General features: G+C 45.1%; 1 protein-coding gene across 4 annotated transcripts in view; it reads right to left on the reverse strand.

The window, feature by feature from the left end:
- Positions 1 to 9,357: 9,357 nt before the first annotated feature.
- Lrrc1 (leucine rich repeat containing 1) overlaps positions 9,358 to 23,884 on the reverse strand; it is a 114,352-nt gene continuing 99,825 nt past the window's right edge. For all 4 annotated transcript variants that reach the window (XM_021172927.3, XM_029481866.2, XM_021172925.3 and 1 more), the window contains exons 11-14: positions 20,726 to 20,841; positions 13,582 to 13,754; positions 12,521 to 12,657; positions 9,358 to 10,809 (exon numbers count right to left, since the gene is read on the reverse strand). In XM_021172927.3, coding sequence (XP_021028586.1) covers positions 10,651 to 10,809; positions 12,521 to 12,657; positions 13,582 to 13,754; positions 20,726 to 20,841 — 585 coding nt within the window. In that variant the 3' untranslated portion in view covers positions 9,358 to 10,650. The remainder of the gene's footprint in view (positions 10,810 to 12,520; positions 12,658 to 13,581; positions 13,755 to 20,725; positions 20,842 to 23,884) is intronic.

Below are 23,884 nucleotides of genomic sequence, written 5' to 3' on the forward strand. Positions count from 1 at the left end.
TACACTGACATAACAAATGCAGTGCAGAAAAGAAAAATGCCATAGCCTTAAAGGAGAGGGGCCTGCCTGTCTTATAATTACAGGGTGCCATGCTTGGGCTTTCTCCCATCTGTGTCCTGAATCAACTCAAGTCTATGGACTGCTTAGATGTGCATTATCATTGACTACCCAAACAGTAATCTCACGTCAGGACTCTCACAAAAAGATCTGAGAGGTGTGACAGGTTAACTGGATCTCTTTGCTCCGCCTTCCAATGTGGTCATGTTGAACAACTCCTTTCCCCTGCTTTCTACCTCTAACGTGGCTCTTATTCAAGATTGCATTATTGAAAATGGTGGCCAGACCAACTGTGACCCTCCGCACCCCAAGTTCAAAACCATGTTCACAGACTCTAAGCACCATAAAGGTTAGGTGAAGTGAAAACAGATGAAGCCACAAAGAAGTCTGGTGACCTGGCCAGAGGACTTCTAAAGTGCGGTGTATAAGAGACAGGCGGCCCCACACAGGAACAGTGGTGTGTAGGGAAATAAAGATTCGGAGGATGAGAAGAGAACTTTTCTCATCAGTCTTCATGGTGAGTGAAAGGAGAGACGGCTATGCGGGAACTTAAGGACCTTTGGTCCTGTGGGGATGGAATTAGCAGGTACTTACAGAAGCGGCTGAAGACCTAGGCCAAGTGGATCACTGATAGGCCTATGAGAGGAAAGATTACATAGTGGCTGAAAGAGAGGAAAATGATGTCTAGGAAAAGATGTCAGAACAAGCAAGTTTAGGGGAACAGACACTGGTGTTTCACTCATGAAAGCCAGGATTCCCCCCTAAGATAGAGCATATTTTCAGGGGTATGTTAACTTTGGGAGTAAAGCCCTGAGTGAATGTGTGTTATTGACATGGGTGCAGCCATGTTTTTTAGGACTCCAATGTGTCAAGGTCTTCTGTTTGTCACAGGAATGGCAAAGCCTTACCCAGGTGAGGCTCAGAGGGATGCCAAAGCTTTCCTTGGGTCCAAGGGCAAATGTTCAGGAAGAAATGTCCACCATAGCTGTCTCCCCTTAGCTGTTTACATCCTGAATACTGCTCCTTGCAGAGACTGTGCCTAATGAGATTAGCTGAACCTGACTCTTTATTCAGCTGTTTATAAAACACACATATAGAGAGCTGAACCTTATTCAGCTTTATATAATACACATAACCCTGAGACCTTGCTTATCTGTACATAATGATTCCAATTCCTTGTTCAACAACCCCACCTCTCTGTTCAACTGTGTACAATAAACACACTGAGAAGTGCTGCAGCTTCCCCATCCAAGAGCCTAGATAACCTGATCTCAGCTTCTCTATGTCCCTGTATCTAAGCTTTCTACATTCCTTCACCGCTCCCGCTGGGTCAGCCCTTGCAGCTGTTCAAGAATGTGGCACGTCAAGGTACTGCCTTGAGCATTTTTAAGTCCTTTCTTCATAGATAATGCTACAGTTTCAACCACATACCCTGTAAATCATGTGATGAAATTGCCTGGCCAGGTCAGTAACAGTAATAAGACTAAAGATGGGGTGCCATGAACTCCCTTCAACTCCTGAGCCATCTGACAAGGGCTAGATCCAACAGTGTGTCTGAGAGCACTACAAAGAAAAGGCAGTGGGCCCAGGCTATGCTGTTCAAAGGGACTAAGTCTCGGGTTCTCTGCAGTCAGCCTGCCTAGCAGACCAGCATCTGGCTGTGTTAGGCAAGCAGCAAGCACACCCAGGCCCCGGTGGTAGTGAAATGTAGCAATTGGTACTAACTGAAAACCCCTGAAAGCTTAGTAAAGGCAAGATGGTCTCTGTATTTTTTTTTTTAACTAGATTTAAGGGACTGGAGAGCTGTGTTTGTGGTGGAGAGAGCTTGTTGCTCTTGCAGAGGACCTGGATTCACACCGTGGCTCCCTCAGGTCCTAGAGGATCTGGCACTGTCTGCTAAACTTGCCAGGCAGTAGGCACTCACGTGTAACAAATACATACATGCAGGCAAAATGCACAAAATAATAACTTTTTTTAATAGACAACTTGACACTAACTCAGGTTATCACAGAAGAGGAAGAGGTAACCTTCATTGAAGAAAATGCCTTCAAGCCAGGTGGTGGTAGTGAATACCTTTAATCCCAGCACTTAGGAGGCAGAAGCAGGTGTATCTCTGCAAATTCAAGGCCAGCCTAGTCTATAGAGCAAGTTCCAGTGCAGTCAGAGTTACACAGAGAAACTCTGTCTCCAAAAAAAATAAGAAAAGAAAATACTTAAAGGGGTGGTGGCTAGAGAGATGGCTCAGCAGTTAAAGAGCACTGACTGCTCTCCCAAAGATCCTAAGTTCACTTCCCAGCAGCCACATGGTGGCTCACAACCATCTGTAATGGGATCTGATGCCCTCTTCTGATGTGTCTGAAGACAGCTACAGTATACGCCTATGCATAAAATAAGTAATTCTTCAAACAAACAAACAAACAAACAAAAATGCCTTCATCATATTGATCTGTGAGAATGCCCATAGGCATTTTAAAATAATTGGTGTGGGATGGCCCAGTGTATCATGAGCAGTGCCAACCCTGCGCAGGTGGTCTTGGGTGGCATAAAAAAAAAACCAAGCTGAGCACACCACGAGCTAGTAAGCAGCATTCCTTCATGGTCCACGCTTCAGTTCCTGCCTTAAATTCCTGGACTACAGGTGCAAGGTGAAATAAATAAATAAGTAAGTAAGTAAATAAATAAATAAATAAATAAATCTTTTCCTCCCCAACTTGTTTTTGGTCATGGTCTTCAGTGTGTCAAGAGAACAACCCGTCGATACAACCATGTCCTCAGGAAATCTTGTTTCCCCACTCAGTGATTTATGGTTAAGGATCCTTGGACTTTATTAAAAGAAATGTTATTGAAAAAAAGTTTTAACGCTTTTTCCAAATGAAGTTGTCCAACTGCAGTGGACATCATTTTATATATGAACTAGTCATCAACCATCTGGGATTTTCAACATGGCTGACAAATTGTTAGACAATGAAAATGGGCTTATGTGTATATATCATACACACACTGACTATATTGACCACACACACACACACACACACACACACACATATGAGTGACAAAAGGGGATGATAAACTTGAGAGAGCAAAGAAAACTTGTTGAAAAATCCAACTTGGCTTCATGTTCCTAAGGACGCTGGTTTCTTGTTGCATGAAGGATAACAGGGGAGCTATGGAATCCTGGGGGTTGCAGTTGGGTGTCTGCAAATCTGAGATGTCAAGGAGGGGTGCTGAACGTTCTTCAACAGCCCAGACATAGGGCTGACTTGCCAACTTGGGAGGGTTTGGGACTGAATCCCAGGCGCCAGCTCCCAAATGAGGAAAATACATAAGGTTCTCGCTTACTGGCAGCCCACACGCAGCAGCAAGCGTTTGTGCTGCTGGGCAAGTCAGGAACCGTTGACATATCCACCACATCTAGCCTTCAGCACTCCCAGCCTTCCCTTTGGGCGCTCACCCACAGGTGAACACAGTTCCTCCTTCTGTTAGTTCTTCATCTACTGCTGTTAGCGCATGCTAGCAAGAGCCGAAGGGTCAGCCAGTGGGAAGGGAGATGGAGATGTTCTTATGCCTACGTAAGGGGCAAGTCCGCACAAATTCATTTTCAGGTTGCTCTCTAGAAAGGTGGGTTTTATTTGGGGCGGGGGGGGGGGGGAGCAGGAGCGGGAGGGAGCACTGTTAATAAACAAGTTAAAGAAAATCCCGGGAAAGAAAGAAGACAGACCTGTCAGGGTCACATCAGATTTCCGTGTATTTGAGCAATGGTTCTCTAGGTGTGGCCCCAGATCTGCTGCAACAGCTGGGAGCTGGCCAGGGAAGCATGCCTGCTTTCATCTGCTCCACTTTCATCTGCTGAATCAGGGGTTGTGGATAGCGATTGGATTGGCTTCAACATGCTAGCAGGTGATTCTGATGCAGGCTCAAGTTTGGGGACCACAGTACATTACCACCTCCAAGAAGACACTAGAGTCGATACCTGGTTATCTGAGTGGGCGAGACCGGCTCCGGGCACAGGGAACAGTAGCACAGGGGAAGTGGGCAAACAGCCCTCATCTTTCTTGCAACTCACATTGCGCTAGTGCCTCCCAAACTGCCAGTAACTACTATGGGGGTAGCTAAGGAGAAGAAGGAACCCTGTCAGGCTTCACTCTTGTGCCTAGGTTTGCTGTGAGACTGGAATGGGTGGTAAGTAATTCGCCTAGAGTGTAGTCACCACAGGTGACAGACTGAGTATCAAACTAGGTGTCAGGGCACATTGTCTTTAATGCTAATAATCCTCAGAGGGAGGACAGGGAGCCGAGTGGAGACGTCAAGCCCCTCACCTGATCATCTTTCTACATGGGCACCACTTTCAGGCATCCAAGAAGGAGCCAACATGAACAGGGGTCGCCTTACTGTCAAGTCTCGGCATCTGCTGCCATCCCTCTGAGGGAAAGGGAAACAAGCCCTCCCATGATGTCGGTGGCAATGTTCCCGACCCTCAGATGTTCCAGAATGACTAAATTCGCAGGCAACCCTAACCCAGCAGACCCAGCCCACAGCCCATTCTCGAAACTTCCCAAACTAATACCGAAACTCACCGCACCCATTATGCCTCTGGGCCAATGGGCAGGACAAAAAAAAAAAAAAAAAAAAAATCAGGAAGAACTTTCAATGCCTGGACAAGTAAGCCTGTTTTGCTTTTCCACGCAGCAGCAGTTAGGTTTAAACAAACACACACTCACACCTCCAGGTGTTTGAAGAGCAACCAGCAGCAGCCCCCTCCCCCATACCCCATGGACGAGCACTGAGCAAGACGCACACAGGACAGATGAGCCCACTTCCGGAGAATATTTTCTCAGGTGTTCAGGGTGGCCCACTCAGGCAGCCTTTTCCAAACTGCTTATTAGAATGGGCACCTTTGCGAGTTACTTGGAGGGGCCGTCTGAAGCGATATTTATATTCTCTGGGGGCATGCCGTATCTGATACAGGTTGTCATCCCACTCCACCCCAGTGCCAGTCTGGTTTCTTGGCTTGTGGAGACCGCATGAAGCTTTTCTCTTTCTACCATCAGGCAGCAGAGCTGGTTTCAAGAGAAAGTTAACAGACGGGGTTGTCGCGCAAACTTTCTGTCTTTGTTTCTCTAAGAAAATCTCTGCATAAGAGCAATACGGTTTGTCACAGCAAGCCTTTCGAAGGGAGATTTTTCAGTAAGAGACCAGCAGTCGTATTTCCTATCCTCAAATTGCATGAAGGTCCAGAGACATCATGCAGACCTCCTAGTGCCCACCTTCTCTCGAAGTAGTGATGATTTAAAAAAAAATTCTGAGTGATTGGCCTGCTCTAGAGCCTGCTGATATTTCTAACACATTAGTTCTCTGAGAGTGCAGGTTTGTTCCTAAGCTGTCTCCAGTTAACATGGAAACATCAATTTGTTCTGGTCATGAACTAACCAAGGAAGTTATCTCCCGAGCTCCTTAGGATTTGTACCATTTGAGAGGGTTGAGTATCAACCCTGTGGGGATTTCTGCAGCACTTAAGCAGGATGCCTTGGTGTGTGGTGGGTGGGAGAGGTAGACAGCTAGAATAAATGAACGGCAGGCACTGCATATATCGATTGCGGTTCCATGCCAGGGCTCCTCCATAATTTAGGCCTGCCTCACCTTAGTACTCAAGGCAGAAGCCTCCTAGCCACGGTACACGCAGCTCTAGATGTAATTGCAGGCTCGCAGCTGAGACTAGGAGAGGGCTGGAAACGAAGAGAAAACTGCAATCACAGATTCGAGTCAGCAGAAAAGCGGGCTTAAATTCCGACTCTGATTTATGGCTTGACCTCGGGCTCATTTACGAAATCACCGGGATCTTAATTCATGTCTTTGCAAAGTGGAACTGTGATCAGCTTCGCTGGCCATTCTGGAAAAGTGACGGTTTGGTCGGCTCCGTGGGAGGGCACCTGGATGTGGTGAGCCATGTGTCTCCCTACCTAACTAGGCACGCAACCCATCATTTGTTTCTAAGTTGAATGTTGATGCCTCAAAAGAGCTGGGGAGGGGAGAGATGTAATAGACTCTTGCCTGTCACAGTGACTCTCTGCCTGCTCTCAGGGTTTAAAATTACCGTCCTTCTGGCCAATAGGCAAAAGCAAAAACCCTTCCTGCAGTCTGCAGAGGCACAGGCTCCCTGGATCAGGTTCTTCTGGTTGGTCTCCCTTTCCAGCCAGCAGTCTGTCCTTTACAGAAACACCCAGCAGTACGGAAGGGCAGCTCTACCCTCCCAGCTCAGACTACTCTAACCTGTGCTTTGTTTCCAGAGTTGCCCCCCCACCCCCCACCCCCCGCCTGATGTTCGTTTTCAAGCTACCCCTCCCCTCCCCCCGCCCAGTCTACATCCACTCGGGCACAGAAGCTCCTTTGAGAAATGAGACAGAACACAGTATGTGAAGAGGGAGGAACTGATAAATCCTGGGTTACAGCTGAGATAAGGGAGAAAATGAGCCCCACTGACCCAAACTATAAGCTCAGGCCGCGTGGAAATGGAAAATATTCTGTGGGAAAGGGAGGTTTCCCTCGATTGGGTATTTAATGTTTTCTTCCTTGAGACTAGTCTTATCTTGAGCCGTTCTTAAGTCCAGTAAAAATGAGGAAGTTTGACAGAGACCGTTGAGAACCTCACCAGAAACTAAACTAATTAAAAAGCATGTATCAGAATTAATCACACCGGTGAAGGCCTGTAATCCTAGCACCAGGGAGCAGAGAGGCAGGAGAATTGCCAGTTTGAAGCCAGAAAATCTTTGTTGGGCTAAAGAGCAGAAAGTCGCCTTCATATAACTTGGGGGCCTATATTTAGAACAGTAGAAGAGCTCTCAGGCAAAGTTACCAGCAGTGCGTGCTCCTGAGAACGCTGCCTGCCCGGCCACACACTGCTAGGCTAGGTGGTATGGACTGCAGAACTCCTAAAGTCATCACGGTCATGGTAGCAGGGGCTATAGTAACAGCAGCCGTCAATTTCCTGAGAGCTTGTGTTCCATATACTCCACTTAGTCTCCTTCTAAGCTATTAGAGGCTAAATCACTTAATCAAACCACGTGGAATGGCTGGGATTCAAAACCTTCATTTCATTGGCATCTTGATTCTAAAAAAAAAAAAAAAAATTAAACCCAAAATGCTATTTTAAAGAGTACACTTAGGTCCTTTCTTTCTCTTCCTTCCTTTCTTTTTTTTTTTTTTTTTTTTTTTGGTTTTTCGAGACAGGGTTTCTCTGTGTAGTCGTGGCTGTCCTGGAACTCACTCTGTAGCCCAGGCTGGCCTCGAACTCAGAAATCCGCCTGCCTCTGCCTCCCGAGTGCTGGGATTAAAGGCGTGCGCCACCACGCCCGACTCCTTCCTTTCTTTTAAGCACACACGTGGTCTTTCCCCTGGGTGTGTTTTAAAACATGACTTCAGACCCTTTAAAGGGAGTCTACTGGTCTTGCACTGATACGTGGTAAAGGTGGTAGGCGGCATTATCAAGACCCATCATATAATTCTGCTTTTGAGCGCCTTGGATGCGCCACAGTCAGAAGACGAGGGCTACTTTAAAACACTGTTTTAACTGGCTCTTTGGAACATGAAGCAAGTTGACAATAACTGGTAAAGTAAGATTTCGGCTCTCCAAGGATGTCTGTCACCTGTATTCGCCCGCAGCTCTACAGCGGAGCCTGTGGCCACACACTAGCCAGGGCACTGGTGGCTCAAGGAGAGGAATTTCTACCGGGATAGGACCAGCTTTTCAGAATCACTTCCTGATACAGGGATATTTTTCCCCCTGGTACTCATGTGTCCATTAATTATGTCTTCATGGGCAAGGCAATCTCCCAGATGATGACAGACAGGTCGCTGGGCAGAAGGCTGATGTTTTTGCCCTCACAGGTAACCAGCTGGTAAAACTCTTAAGAGTTGGCTGGCTACCAGCATTCTTCTAAAACCTCCAGAAGAAAACCAAGGAGTAGGTAACAGTCTTGCAGTTTCTTTCTGGTGCGCATGGTCACTTCCACTATTTCTTTGACTTCAGCTCCTCTATGGTTGTGGCCTTTGTTGTTTTTGCCATTTTATTCAGAGATAAAGCCCCCTTGCTAAAAATAAAAAATAAATAAAAATATATAGAAAAAAGAAAGAGGAAAGAAAATGTTGTGGGAGGAAAGGGGATAAAAACTTCCTACAGACGTCCTTTTCTTTCTGTACCTGTTATTCCCCCCAGGCACAGAAGTCAGTGGAAGACTGGACTCCACCCTTTCCTAAAGGAAATGAGGAGCATGGAAAACTGTGAGAGCCAGTGCTGCCTACCCTCACTCCCAGCCCCAGCCAAAGGTCGGGAGCTTTGGCTACTCAAAAGGAAGCTTTCACTTCCTTCCCCTTCTTAGAAAGGCTGGGTATCCTCAGGCTGCGGCCATTGAGGTGGTGTTGACTCCACGGTGGAGCCAAGTTTGGACCCGCCACCCTGAAGTTTAAGAGCACCACCGAGTGAGTCAGCAGACATAAGCCATTAAGAGGGAACAAAACCTCTCAAACCCCAAACTCACATCAGAACAAAGCAGGCAGGCGGACACAACATAAACAGGCTGAGGGAAGGAAAGAAGGAGAGTCCTAGGCACAAGGCATTTCCTACAGTCGCTAGCTCTCCTGCTCCACTCTCCGTGGGTCCCTATCCCTACTTCTATCTGTTCACCAAGGCCAAGCAAGATAAAAGAGCAGCAAATGGCAGCCGGCAAATGGTGACCTTTAGAGGGAAACCATGAACGAAATACACTGGGAACTGTCGGTTAGTTTTTCAGAATCAAAATGGCTCTCTAAGATAAATTCCCTCTGTTTATCTGCATAGAATCAGCCCCTTAATTACCAATTTCTAGGCTTTAAAATCAGGATATGTCCAATCCTTAGAACGGAGGAAAGACAGTGGGTTCCCACTGTTAGGAGGCGCAGCTGAAAAGCACCAGATGCCTTGTGCTCTTACTCTCTTACATTTGAGAATGTGTACACACAGGCGCAGGCTGACTACAGGCCCTGAATGTACACAAGATGCATGGGTACTGCATGTGCTTGGTTGGAAATGGGTTTCCATGGAGTACAGCTGGCCAGATGCCTCAACTCACAGTGATGAACCCACACTGAAGGCAGCTCCAGGCTCTGCCCTGTGTGGAAACACGACTTGTAAACAAAGTCTCATCAGGAGTTATTCAAAACTAACTGGCTAAAAATCTAGACACTTAGTGGACAGAAGTCCTCTGTGTAAGAACTCAGTTTTTGGCTAGTATTTTGAACACACAAAGTAACAATTCTTAAAAAGCTATGGCCAGTGTCCATGATGAGTTTATTTCACGGGGAAATCCCCTCCCCTGAACCCCGGTGATTCCCCCAGACACCACAGTGACTGGCACTCTGCATTTTTCTCTTTCATCACAGCACACGTAAAAAGGAAACGACAAAAACACAATAAAAACACCCCTTAAATTAGATTTAAAAGTAAATCTTGAAGCAGTGTTCTGTTATGCTTTGATTAGAACTATTTACAGATCAAAGTGCACTTGTATAGAGACAGCAACATTTCTATTACGGTATAGGTGACTTTTGCTTTATTGTGGTCTTTTATCTGGATATAGAATTTTTAAGCTTCCTTCGGCAACAGTCATTCTTCTGTGATACGTAAGTCATGGTGGATCCACTGAATTTCTGGACCAGCTGTTTTTCTCTCTGTGCTTTTCTGCTGTGTGCTGTTACCCAGGTGGCCCATGCCTCTGGAGCAGGCACAGCCTGATGCTGCACACATCAGAGCTGAGTCAGGACGAGGGGGAGCGGATGCAATGCGGGAGGCTGATCCTTTGGTTCATCTTTTCGAAGAAATCACTTGATGAAACTTACAAATCACTGATAAATTCATCGTTCTGGTTAACAAACAAGCCAGCAGATTACCGATTAAAATGCGAGACACTGATTTAAAATGACCACACCCAGGCGCCCATCTTGCTGCTCAAGGATGCCATTGTTTGCAGCCGGTGTGACAGGACAGGATACAGTAAGGCACGGAGTGGATGGTACAGGTAAAAACCAATACTTTAGGTCTAATTTGTTTTTCTGCACAAATACGAAAATATGTACCGTCTTCAAGATAAAATAACAAAGAAATACATAATATTTTGTTATGAAATACCTATACAAAATTTTAAAATTTACACCATCTGAGCTGCCAAGAAAGGTTAAAAAAGTATCTTTTTTCCCCCATACATAAAGCTTTCTCTCCTCCGCAGGTCCATAAGAACTTGGGTTCAGAATGTCCAGCACTCAGTGGAAGGAAGAGGGTCAGAATCCCCCTTCCTGCTCTCTCTAACCCCAACACAAGACAAAAACGAAGGTCAGATGTTGACAGTAGTGTATTCTACTTATTATGAACAACTGATATTGAACATAATTAGGATGGGAGGCTACTGGTACGCGGATGGACGGAGGGATGCATAAGGCACTTGGTGCAAGAGCAGCATCCTGGCAGAGGGATGGTGGACGAAAGGATGGCAGGCAGGAGGCTCCTCAGGTGCACAGGAACATCTCTACAGCAGGGAAGACACAGCAGCTAAAACTCGGAAGTGAATGCTACACCGACGTGGTCACGCGCTCAGTGGCGTGGTTGACCTCGTTTTTGTTTGAATCCAGTCCTTTGGCGGCATTCATGTCGTTCCGTAAATTCTCCACCGTCTTTTTCATGTTCTTTAATTCCCCTGGGTGTGGAGTGGCTCGCCTCTGAAGTGTTCTCTGCAAACAAACAGAGGCCCGAGTGTTTGGGTTTTATCCACTACTGTTTCAAAGCACGCAGCTTTGAGGCATTAGCATTCCAACACAAATTTTACAACTTCAGAAATCCGAGTTCCAGGGGAAACAGCTTTCTTCACAGCTATGTGTACTCATGAGCTGCTCATGACTGAATATATTACTTTTAGAATAAAGGAACACATTTTTAAAAATTAGTATAAAGTGATAATAAGTTTCTATGTGTTCATGGAAAATAACAAAATTTAAGATAGGGCTATGGAGTAAAGAAGAAAACATTTTTTTAAAAAAATGCCCTAAATTTAAATTTGCCCTAATGCTCTTTAATTATTCAGAATAGCTCTGGTTTCCTTCACCCTCCAGGCTTGGGAGCTGAAAAAGAGAAAGCCAGAGAGGAGGACTTCATCTGGCATGACTGCTGTGCGCCATTCATTTGCTGTTCTGACGAGAGTGCATGCTCTTCTGATAAGGACCACAGTGCTGAGAAGTAAGTAACAGGACTTAGCAATTTGTAAATTTCCCTATTAGTTAATCTATGACCTGCCCATTATCTCATAAAGCAGCATTTACATCTTTCCAAAGACCAATCTTGAAACACATGAGCTTAACAAAGAGCACTTCTGAGGTAGTAAAACCACCACTGAAATAATTACACTCTGAAAGGTCTGTGGTGAGCATTAAAGAAATTCTGACTTTGAAGTTCTCATCCCTAGTGCCCATCTTGCTCTCTACTAAGACACACACACACACACACACACATATCTATCCTACCAGCCATCTGGTAACAGCTGGACTAATAAAGATGGCAGCAATCATTTTAAACCGGTCTTAGTCTGGGGGGCTGCAAGCCCCACCCCATAAGCACTGCTGGGAAAACCCCAATTGGTACAGAGAATTCAGAATGCCAGCGTAGGGGCTGGAGAAGTGGCCCTACCCAGTGGGCATAACTGCTCTTCCAGAAGACCTGAGGCTCCATTCCCAGCACCCATGTTGGCTAGATCACAGCTGCCTTTAGCTGCAGCCAGCACCAGGGCATCTGACAGCCTCTCAGGCAACATGCACACTTACACACATGCATATACATGATTGAAAATAAAAATTTTAAAAAACAACAAAAAAAAGTATAAGCCAGGCTCAAGCTGAGACACAGAACAACTGAGAGACATTTTCAAAGATGGACCAAAGAGTGGGGGCTTCAAACATAGTTCTGATTTCTAAATGGAAACGTGTCAAGATAGTTGAAGCAACATGGCAGAACTCTACACAAAGGCCATGGTAGCCTGGTATGCCAAGAAGAGATACGTCTTGTACTGAGTCCCATAACGGCATCAGAATAGAGTGAACACAGCCTAGCATGAGCAGTGTGGGAGATAGGAAAGACAGGCCACACTGGCCAGAACGGAAAGGGAAGCATTGCCAAGTTTAAAGAAAAATGTGGGCCATGATGGGAAACTATCACAAAGAAATAAAAGCAGCAGAAAGTATTCCAATAACAACATCAGCGGCTCAGCGGGCCCCATTCACTTGTCATGACTCATGGCTTTGAGAACTACTCAGTTTTGTTTGTTTTGTTGTTGTTGTTGTTGTTTTAAAATCCTGGCTGCTAAAAGGCAAAACAGAAAAAATACTATTGAACATCAAAGCCAATCCACATTGAGTGGCACTGTCAGTCTGGGATGAGTGTCCACCCCCATACCGTTTCATTTTCATCTTCGTCCTTCTCATCTTCCAAAAACCGGATTGCGCTAACTCTGTGGACTGAGCGGTCATTCCAGGATTCCTCAGAGATGTCAGTTACCAGGCTCTCCAGGGCACCACAACGCGACAGGCTCTCTGCAGTGACAGAGACAACATCAGCAGGGAATGCAGGCCAAGGGATAGGGCTACACTGTAATTTAGTAGCTGACTGGTCTGAATCCATATGCAGACCCACAGTGCCAGGAATAAGGAGGGCAGACCACTGTTCCAACCTCCAGCCTTGGCTTTCCATGAAAATATAAGACAAGAAGCAAAGAGGCTTGGGAGGAATTCCTCCTTTATGCTGGAACTCTCTTTGAGACCTTCTTGAATATCTGATAGATTGGGACACTTCAGTGTTTCATTTAGAAGGATACAATATATTATAGGATGGTTTTTGTTTGTTTCTTTCTTTCTTGTGGAGTCTTTTCACACAGTAAATGTGTGTGTGTGTGTGTGTGTGTGTGTGTGTGTGTGTGTATGTGTTTCCTCCTCACTCCCCCTTTCCCCATGGTGGTGAGACTTCGGTCAGAGGGGACTGGTACTTTCCTTTGTGATAGTCTGCTATACTTCCCTGAAACTATCGGGGTCATTTTGGAATGTTCCAGCTCAGGGGTCTCTAGTATTCCTACCAAACTTGTATCTCTCAGCAATGGATTCATTCCATCATATTTCAGTGAATTTTTTTTTAATCAGAAAGTTTACAAGACAAAGATATAATGACTCAAAGTAACTCATTGGCTTAAAAATACTGGGCCCAAGGTGTTAACGCAGAATCCTCCAGTCTCAGTTTGGACTTTAAAGCAAGCCACCCCTTTGATGAGCACTATGCTTTTATCCTTACCTGTATAATTACAAACCAAAGGGTTGCTTTCAGAATTTCAGACGCGATAAACAGACATAAGTGGTCCTTTCCTATAAAGACCTAGGGGGCCCTTCCAGAGTCACTCCACAACCTCTTCACCAAATGGGACAAAATGCAAGCACACTTGGGAGGAGCAGGCCCCGAGGGAAAGTCACCTTGGCAGATGGGTTCAGAAGGCATCTGAGGAAGTAAGACACACGTTAAAATCTTCTCCCCGGTGGCACGGTCTATGTCCGTCTGGAACGTGAGGAGAGGCTGCGACTGGTTGTCAGATAACCACAGGGCCTTCAACTTCAGGGTGGTCAGCGATAAGGGCAGATGATGCAACCTGACATAAAACAAGAGCTGTCACCCCAGAAAAGCCGAGAACTGACTCCTCTTAACCCAAACGGGAAGACAAGGAAAGCACCTCAGACTACACAGTTCTCACCCAGTTCTCACCCGACACGGGGCTGCAGCCTCGCTGGCTGGCGGCTGGGAGTCCCCAGGGGTGGTAGGAAGGAGACAGTGAGAGAGGCAAAGGACCAAGCTGTCTCTGGGGACATCCTCCAGGGGCTCCATTTAAACTTTGACCCTTCAGTTCCCAGTTGCTCCCAGTCCTCAGACTCCGGTGATAATTAGCATTCACATTATTGTTTCAGATGACAGAATCCATACAAAAACACTTTAAAAGCTGCTACGTGACACCTGAATTTTAGCTGTATATTTATGCTTGCCTCAAGAGTTGATAGATCGAAACCATCGAAAATGTACTTCACAGAAGTAACCAGGGGCTGTTAACCCGAAAGTGTAAACTGAGGTAAACCCTGTCCTCTCCAGCCTGCTTTGGCCATGGTTTCTATCACAGCAATAAAAATATAATATAGACATTTGTACCAGGGTTATGGTGTGTTCTTGTGACAGACACATGACCATGCTATTTTGGGGAAGACTGTGAAAATGTACAGAACTTTGGGCTGGGGATGACATTAAGTACTTAGAATTCAGTGGGCTATTCTGTGGAATATTAGACTAAGATGCAGCCTTGAGAGCATTGCAGACAGTAGAGGCCTGGCTTTGTAAAGTTTCAGAGGGAGGCAAAGACTCTATTGGAACCACATCACATGTAAGGTATTCTGACTTGAGACTCTGTCAGGTTGCAGGATCAGGAATGATTAACAAGAGACCAGGACCACAGAACTGAAACCTTTGTTTTACTGGAACAATTGATGCTGGTTGGGTGGAGCTGAGGAATTAGCTTTTGTCCTATTTAGGGCTCTGCGGCTGTGACAACCAAAAACAACTCGAGGAGGAAGAGCTTCATTGTGTTTACACATCTTACCTCATCATCCAGGGAAGTCAGGGTAGGACCTAGAGGCAGGAACCTGAGGCAGGAACTGATGTAGAGGCTCACTGGCTTCATCAGTCAGTGTGCGTGCCTCCTTCCTCCCTTCTTCCCTCCCTCCTTCTGTCTGTCTCTGTCTGTTTCTCTATCTCTGTCTTTTGTCCTCTCCTTCAAAAATTTATTTATGTATTTATTTAATATATACAAGTGCTCTGTTTTCATGTACACCAGAAGAGGGGATCAGATTTCCATTATAGATGGTTGTGAGCCACCATGGAAATTGAACTCAGGACCTCTAGAAGAGCAGCTAGTGCTCTTAACCACTGAGCCACCTCTCAGCCCGCTCCCCAGCCCACCCTTCAGGCCTACTTTCTTATACACCCATAAACACCAGACCAGGAGTGGCTGGACCCTCCCACATCAATCATAAAGAACATGTCCTAAAGGAATTATCATAGGTTGTTCTGATGGAGGCATTGTCTTGGCTGTGGTTCCTTCTTCCCAAGTGACCCTGGCTTTTATCAAGTTGACATGAGCCCAGCCAGAAGACACTGATTAAGAGACCAGTCGCTCTGGTTTAAGGACTTCTGGGAATATTTTACCAGGGCCCCACCCACCCAAGGACCAGGCAACTTCCTGGAATGATTGGACTTGTAGTTCTTGGGATATAACAAAGCCTCATGGGAAATTACTGTGGCCTACGGCTTTTGTCTTTATAAGCAACCTGCAACATGTGTCTTGGGGACACCTAGCTGTAGGTCCCAGGGGATGGTCCTGACTAGAGCTCATCTTGGTCAGTATTTAATAAAGCTTGCTCCAAATTTGGCTCCAAATGCTGGGATTGGATTTTCCCCGTCAGAGCTCAGGACTAACACTCAGTGCATAAAAGCAGCAGTCTAGAGTGGGCCAAGCCAGGTGATGCTGGCAGCTGACCCTGACAGTGTCTAAGAGGCTCAAAGGCGGTGCTAGTTTTGAAGGCAGAGCCTCAATCATAGTAGAGACCCTAGGATGGAAGGGTTCGTGGGAAAGGCCGAGGTGTGGCACCATGTGGCAGAATCAGAATCCCTAGAGAGGCCAGGAGGCCACCCACTGCTGAAGATGCAGCCTGAGGAGACCCAGCTGTGGAGTGAAGTTGGCCTGGATGTAAGAGACAAGCTGTGCTTGCTACCAATGACAGAGCTGAAGAAATGAAGCCTCGCTTGGAAGCCAAGAAGAACACAAGTCCCAGACATCAGACATGCAACTGCTTATACTTCTGAACGTGGGTTTTGCTTTGCTTTGATGTTACTATGCTCTGTTTTTTCCTCTTAGAGTAAAACGGTATGTGGTTGTTATTTTATTTTATCTTATTTTATAGGAGCCTATAGTTGAAAGGTTTGAAATACTTTAAAGAAAATATTTTTACAGGGTTTGAATTTTTAAAGAGTGTAGGTTTTTTTTTAAGTTGCTTACGTTTTATATTATGTTATTACTACGAATTATGGGTATGAACAAGGGAGGAAAGGTTACAGTTGAAAAGTGGTATGTTTGTGTGTCAAGCTTTCAAGGGGTCAATTGTCCTGGTTGGTTTTTTGTTTGTATTTTGTAATTTTTGTTTTTGTTTTCTTTCAGTCAACTTGGCATAAGCTACAGTTATCTGAAGAAAAGAGAACCACAATTAAGAAACTTCTTCCATCCAAATTGTCTATAGGCAAAGTCTGCAGGCATTGTCTTGATGAATGGTTGATGTGGATGGGCCAAAGTCATTGTGGGTAATGCCACCCCTGGGCATGTAGTCTTAGGATGTATAAGGAAGCAGACTGGACAAGCTAGAGGGAGCAAGCCAATAAGCAGCACTCCTCCATGCTTCCCCCAGTGATATAGGCTGTTATTTGCAAGGATAAGATAGAAGGGGACACTTTGTTTCCCAAGTTGCGTTTGGTAGTGGTCTCTATCAGTACTGTAGAAGCCTAACTAAGATAATACTTCACGAACAAGAGTCCCACTCAGGTCCTGTGGTGTAGAGCTCACGTCAATACAAGGACCTATGGAGGATCTGAGGGGACACGGCTTGTCTCAGCCCTCTCCTCACGTCACGTCACTCAGATGTGATTGCTCTTCAAGTGAGACAGCAAGTGAAACCTCTCCAGCTACCCCAAAACCATTTCTCTTTGTAACAAATCTGTTGTATACACATTCAAATTCAAAAATTCATTCAAATTCAAAGAAAGTAAAGATGTCTGTTTCGGAGGGGGCAGGCACTGTGACAGAGATATGTGCAAACATACATATATATGAGAATACAGGACCAAGGACATAGCTCAGTGGTCAGGCTCTTGTCTAGTGTCTACAAGGCGCTGGGTTTGACTCCAGCAGCACAAACATAGGTAGACACATGGGCACACAGCTCAAGCATCACATATGAAAATACCTTTATATTACAGAAATGAAAGGGTTTAAATTTTTACTGTTTCTTTTAAAATAGAAGTTAAGCTAATATCCTCTAAAATTAAAAAAAAAAAAAAAGTGTTGCCCAAAAACATTACAGTCAGCAACTCTGCTGTTCTTATTCACAACCACACAGGGAGAAAAAAAAAATCAAGACCTGAAAATTGGCACCAAACAGACAATCTGCTCCCCCAGTGCCTCAGAGCAATCACTGGCTTCCCAGTGAGCACCACCAAAGGCAATCAGAACGCTAAAAATAGCGTCAACAAATAACAGCTTCCAAGGATGACAAGTGGGTGATAAAAGCTGAAATAAATTACTAGACTCTCCAACAGCGGACCTTATAATCGTATTCCAGCTCGTATTAACGAGTTGTCTGAAACACTGGCTTCCCTGCAAACAGACCAGTGCTAGCCAGCTCCAACACAGATGCTGCTGACCAAGTCTACAGCACACACCAGCCCGCCCTCAGCAGTTCTGTACAGAAATGCTACCCATAGTGCTGCTGTCCCTTCACTGTCTACACACACGCTCTGCTGGCCAGGCCAAGCCCCTTCTCAGGACTTGCTGTGGCCCGCTCACTGTGGACACATACACTCCTCTGCTTCACTCTCAAAGATCAGCTGAACAGAAGCCAGAAATATAAATATACAGCTTCCCAGGGGAGTCCGTCCATTTAAAATTTCACTTTTGGTGCCTTTTCTGTGTCACTGAGTCAACGGAACCAGCAGAGGAAGTCATAAGCCCACCTCCACACACTGCTGTGTCCTATTCAGCACCACTCCCCCCACCCCACCCCCACCTCCGAAATAAGAAGCGGGTCTTTACTGGTTTACACTGATGGTCAAGGACAAGAGCAAACAAACTGTGACCAACGCCAGCCTCAAGTGACCTTCCATGCCTCAGGAATATTACAGCCACTGCTTTGCCAAAGGTATTCAAGAGCCCAGTGTGACTGCTGGCTAATGTAGTGTTACTAATGCTAGCCAATGGGTGAACGCTGCTACACTTTAATGTTTCATCCTGTTTGCTACTTCCAAGTGAAATTTCCTAGTTTCAAGTAGTTTTCATTAAATACAAAAATCTGAAGTGTGTAAAAGGTTAGAATAGGAGCAATGAAAAAAAAAAAAGGTAGCAAAATACGTCAAATGAAAGCCTACATGTCTGCCACTGCCTTCTGACAGGAGCTACTGTCCACAGTTTGGGCTAGTGCACAAATATGGTTTTATTTTAGAAGACAAGAAAACAAAACAGTGTAATACCATTCAGGACTTGCTTTTCAGTCAGAATCATGAGTCTTTGTTTGAATGCAGAAAAAAAAAATTCAGCTAACTTAATAGTCCAGTTGAAAAATGTTTAAATCGTTTTATTAGGACATGTGTGTATGTATGTATATATATATACATATATATATATACACACACACAATACAAAACTCAAGTCTAACTTATTTCCCTACTAACAGACACTACTTCTACTACTTGGCATTATATACATTGAAGCAAGAGCCCCAAGTGTCTACCGTGTTGTGTGTTCCTGGTGAGTATCTCTAGGCAGGGAGTTTATTAAGAGTTAAGAAACTGTGCCCTGTGCCCACGAGTAGCTGATGGCAAAGGACACTTCCCATCACTGCCACGGAGGGCTTCATGGTTCCAACATGGTACTCTACAGTCAACCCCGCTGTAATACAGTCTATCAGGTCCATTAAAGTACGGTCCTGCACAGTAGCAGGAAGTCTCAGCAGCAAGCGCTACTTTTATATGCACGAGAGCGGAGATAGAGGCTGCAACTACCATCATCCCCCACAGATGGCATTTCTGCAAGTTTCAGCACTGACATGGCATTATTATTATTATTATTATTATTAGTTTCGATACCAAAATTTTAAACAAGTAGTGATTAAACCCTTTTAAAGGTTGAGAATCTAGCGATGACTTTATATATGGGTGGACAAAATGGGACATTTGACTGACTCAGATGATGGCTGCGTACCTTAACTTCTTAAATGTATGTCTCCACTCAACCCAAGCACAATAAAATTTCTCCTGAGAACTGGATAATGATGCTCCTGCTCATAAGAAACAGAATCACCTTTCTGCTCAAGATTTGAGAATGAAAAAAAAAAAAAAAAAGAATTGAGGATGCAAATTCCTGGTCACCAGTGTGGAAAGGAGACAGGGAAATGTTCAGAGTTTCTGAGTTTCCTGGGCTGCGAAGAAGAAGAGGGACAGAATGGTACCCCTTGAAGTACAAAGGCTGCAGTGAGCAGACAGCAGAAACTGAGATTCGGCACCAATCACCCTGAGTTTCCAGTCACTACTGAACGGTCTTAAGAATCGATCAAAACTTCCCCAGAGGAGTAACCTTTAAAAGGGTGAACACTCCGGCTGACCTCCAATTACAGCTTATTTAGCCCAGCTGTCTACGGGTCCATTGCAAGGGATGAGAGTGGTGGCTTGTGCCTGGCCTCAGTGACCAGCTAATCAGACATGGGAGCTAACACCCCGGCGCTCTACACACTGCGGGCCTTTACCAAGTCAGCTTTCTCCAGCTTAATGTGTTACTCTTGAGCTACCCCTATCATGGCTCTCAAAAGCAATTTTTAAATCGCTGTGAGCAATGAAGACGATAACACATGTTTCAATACTGGGCTGCTCACTCTGCAAAGCTATTTGGTTCATTCAAGTATGGACAGCCATCCACTGTGTGCTAGATGCGTGATCACAAGTGATACAGTGGCCCAGAACCAGACCTATACCACACACACATGCCAACTGGAGATCACCGCAGGAAAGCTCTTCATGCAGATCGTAAGGGAAAACCAGAGAAAGAATGAAGTGCATGATGAAGAACAAAGGCAGAGTCAGAGAAGAGAGTCCCAGGAAGAAAGGCCAGCTTGCTCAGGCCCAGAACAGCCTTGCTGTGTCATGGGGACGCCACCTGGTTTTAAGTGTCGTCTGGATTCTGAATCATGTGGATACTCTGATATTATGGAGCCTCTCCCCACAAGCATGTCCCTGTCACAACGTTAGTTACAGGTTCAGGAAGTTGAAAGTGACTCGCACAGAATAGCAAGACTTCTGTTTAAAGTTCAGCTAGGTTTGGTGGTTGGAAACTCTTGCCAGCTTCGTGGGAGGCTGGGGTAAGGAGGATGGTCTGAGGAACATGGTGAAACTCTGCCCTGCCTCATATTAAAAAAAAGAATCCAAACTGATATAAGCTGATTTTGCAGATGTAGACTCTCTAAGGCCCTCCGTGACTCAAACAAACCTCTATAAAAGCTACGGCAAAGCCTCTGGCCTGCTTTCTGGGTCTTTCAGATGCACTGCCATCCAGGAAGGGCTCTGCTCTGCAGTAGCCCAGGATGTGCTGCCTCAGTTCCACCTGGCTGTAGCAGTTTGGTCCCCATGCAGGATTCTCTAACCCTGTGGTTGTTCAGTAAGGCAGTGTAGTCCTTAGAAAGGTGTGGCTGAGCTGCAGCTGCTGAGAGGCACAGCGAAGACTGGGGCTGCACGTGGATCCGCTCCCCCTCCCCCTCCCTTCCTTACCTGTTCCCTGCCACGTCAAGGACATGAAGTTCCACGGCCTGTGACACCTCTGCAGGTAACCGAGTTAGTCTGTTGTCCCGGATGCAGAACATGGTGAGGCTGCAGCACCCGCCAATCTATAGTGAGAAAGAGAAGCATCTTTTCTTTTCTCCATTTTAAGCAGGGTGGGGTGTGTGTTGGGGTGGGAAAGCAGGTCAGAGGCATGAAGATGCATATGATGTTTAAATTTCACCGATGATCATAAATGATTACTATAAATGATACAAAGCATTAAACATGTTCTAAATTGAATAAAAAAATAAGTAATACAGTTCAAACTGGCATGGTGAATGATGCTCCTTTTTACGGATGATGCCTAGCACAGGCGCACTGGTTAAATGTTAACTAACTATATGCGGTCAGGCAGCATCACTTAATCAGAAGGGAATTAAACAATTCCGCTTCCAAACATTAGGCTAGAGGTAACACTAGCACCAATACACAGCTCAAAGCCTGCCCTATAAACTCCAATATTTTCAATATTCTAGGGTTGAGAAAGGGAAGGAGGGAGCTGATAGGCATGAATTGTCACTAAATACATTTTGATAGCTTTTGGTCACTCATAAATTAATTTGGTAAAATTGTTTTCCCTTGAGGAATGCAAAAACACTTAACATCTTAGCAAGAAGTGGCTCTGGCAAATATATACATTTGTCTCAGTCATGGTCTGCTGTTAACTCAACAACTGCAGTAAACCGACAGCTACGTCCACATCTGAATCTATTCAAGGGTAGCTGAATGTTCAATGTGTGGTCCTCAAGACAAACTGGTTCAAGCCTTGCCTGAACAAAGAGGCCATGATTATTTGAGTCAGAAAAACCGAACCAAAGGGGAGGAAAAATAACTTGATCTCACACACAACCTCCTCCAAGGCTCCATAAAGCGCTGCATTCTTCTAGCCTTTGCCTTCCTGAGGAGAGAGAGCTCATGAAGGGACCTATTGATTTCTCTCTGACACATGGAAAAATACTACCTTAGGGCCTCTCACGAGAGGAAGATTCCTGAATCCTCAACTCTCTGAATGAATGAGTGTGTATCACTCTAAAAGAAGAGAATGCATCTTTTAAAACTGCTAATTTCATGCATAATCCTTTTATTTCTTCTAAGAATATCAGGATTGAAAATTAATATATTTAACTGCAGAGTTCAAACACAACAGATGTAAACCTACTAACATTATAAAACACAGATTTATGACTGTCTCTTGTCACGGAGAGAGCACCCTAATACCTAGAAAGGCAGGGCTATCCCTTTCAGGTCTCAGACTCAAGCTTGTCATTCCAGTAAAACTAGCTTATTCGCTATATAGTTAGATGATCACTTCTTACAGAAATACCTTTCTGGTATAAAGCAATCTTACCAGTAATCCAAATTGGCTGAATGTCCTTTAGTCCCTCCAGTTTTCCAGAACCTTCTGGTCATTACAATAAACTACCCTCTACATTTCTTTCATATTATGGACTATCACTCTAACGTGACAAAATGTCTCTCAGAAGTCTCAAGATCACTTGACCAGATTACTGTACACATCTACATGCAGCTAAGACTACTTGACCAGGGTACTACCTTTCTCAAATACCCGTCACCCACTGCCTGTGCACCTACCAAATAGCTCAAGTATGTTCACACAAGTCATCTCCTCGCTTAGGAAAGATTCTGTGTGGGAGTTATCCACTTCTGGATAGATGTAAGGACAGTAAAACTCTTCTATGCCCTAGCAGGAATAACAAGAGTGGTTCTTGAGTTTTCGAAACTGAGGACCCAATGCAGTGCCATGAAAGAGGGATACTACTGTAGCCCACCGGGCTTGGCACTGCTTAGTCCAGGAACATCACGGGAAGGGATCAAAGCCCCATGCTTCTGAGGTCTGACATCATTGTCTCTGAAAAGCTTAGGTGGTCCGGACAAAGATCTCCTCGTGGGAAGTTCTCACAGAACACCATTCCCAACCCACTCAGGAGCGGGCATCTCTATCGGACCTGAGTGCAGTGTGAACTATGGATCTGTATAGCCCTTTTAGGGCTGTACTCAGTAGTCACACCTCCGGCTAACTTTGAAAAGGCAAGCTTTATCCATATCGAAAGGAAGCAAAACAGGCAGTATCAGTTACTTACATAGTCATCTCATGGACAGACTATGTAACTCCCCACAAGGCTTACTGAGTGGATACTGCACTGTGACTATGAGATGGGCATCTTGCCTGACAGTATCCCATTTCAGCCCCCCATACAATACGTGTGTGGAGACCCCAAGCTATACTACGTCAATATTTTCCAACTGTATCCTATGCATATATTACATGGTTAAAAAAAATTGCTTAATTAAAGTAGACCAGAGGGCCCTAAAAATGAGAACAAGTTAATATCCCTAAGTACTCGATGAGAACAGCATAAATGTGCGCTGGGGTTTGTATGTTAGCTGCTGGGCTTATAACCTCATCTCCTTTCACTTTCTCTTTCCTCAAGCAGTGGAAGGCAACAGTGTGCACCAGCCTCTTCCATTCTGGGCTGTCAGAGCTGGCAGCCTCCTGATAGCCAATGTTTATGTTGTCTGGAGGATGGTGCCAGCACACAGCACATACTGCAAAGTGTGGAAGAGGAGACCCTGGTCACTCGTAAAGCCATGCTGTCAGGTACGCCTTCGTATCAAAAACCTGCTTACACACCAGCCAGCAAAAATGGCAGAAAATTCTGATTTATAGAAAAAAATATTAGAAATACCAGCTTCAAAACTGCTCAAAAGCTAGAGTTTATTATGGATACCGAGCGGGGTGCCAGGCACGGAGGGAGGGGATGCTGTGAGATCATGCACATATTGGTGAGGTTTCAGGCTGAGTCACACATTCTGTAGGTTTGGATGGGTCCATTTTAAACCAAAAGTAACAGCAAGAAACTGAATGGAACCACACATGCAATTTGGTGCCTATCCTGGCTGTCGCTGCCAAATATATGCAGCAGCTACTCTCTCTCCAAGAAGTGAAAGCCACAGATGTGAATGACCAAGTCTAATCAACACTTGAGTATTTATGGACTTCTTGCTACTAACCCTCAGTGGCTACTTCTTTTGTAGAGTTTACCTGGACCTTTTAAGAACTGTCTGACTGACTGCTGTCTGACTGAC

This window comes from Mus caroli, unplaced genomic scaffold, assembly GCF_978045245.1.
Source record: "Mus caroli unplaced genomic scaffold, Mus_caroli_1 scaffold_11, whole genome shotgun sequence".
In the NCBI taxonomy this organism is placed as follows: domain Eukaryota; kingdom Metazoa; phylum Chordata; class Mammalia; order Rodentia; family Muridae; genus Mus; species Mus caroli.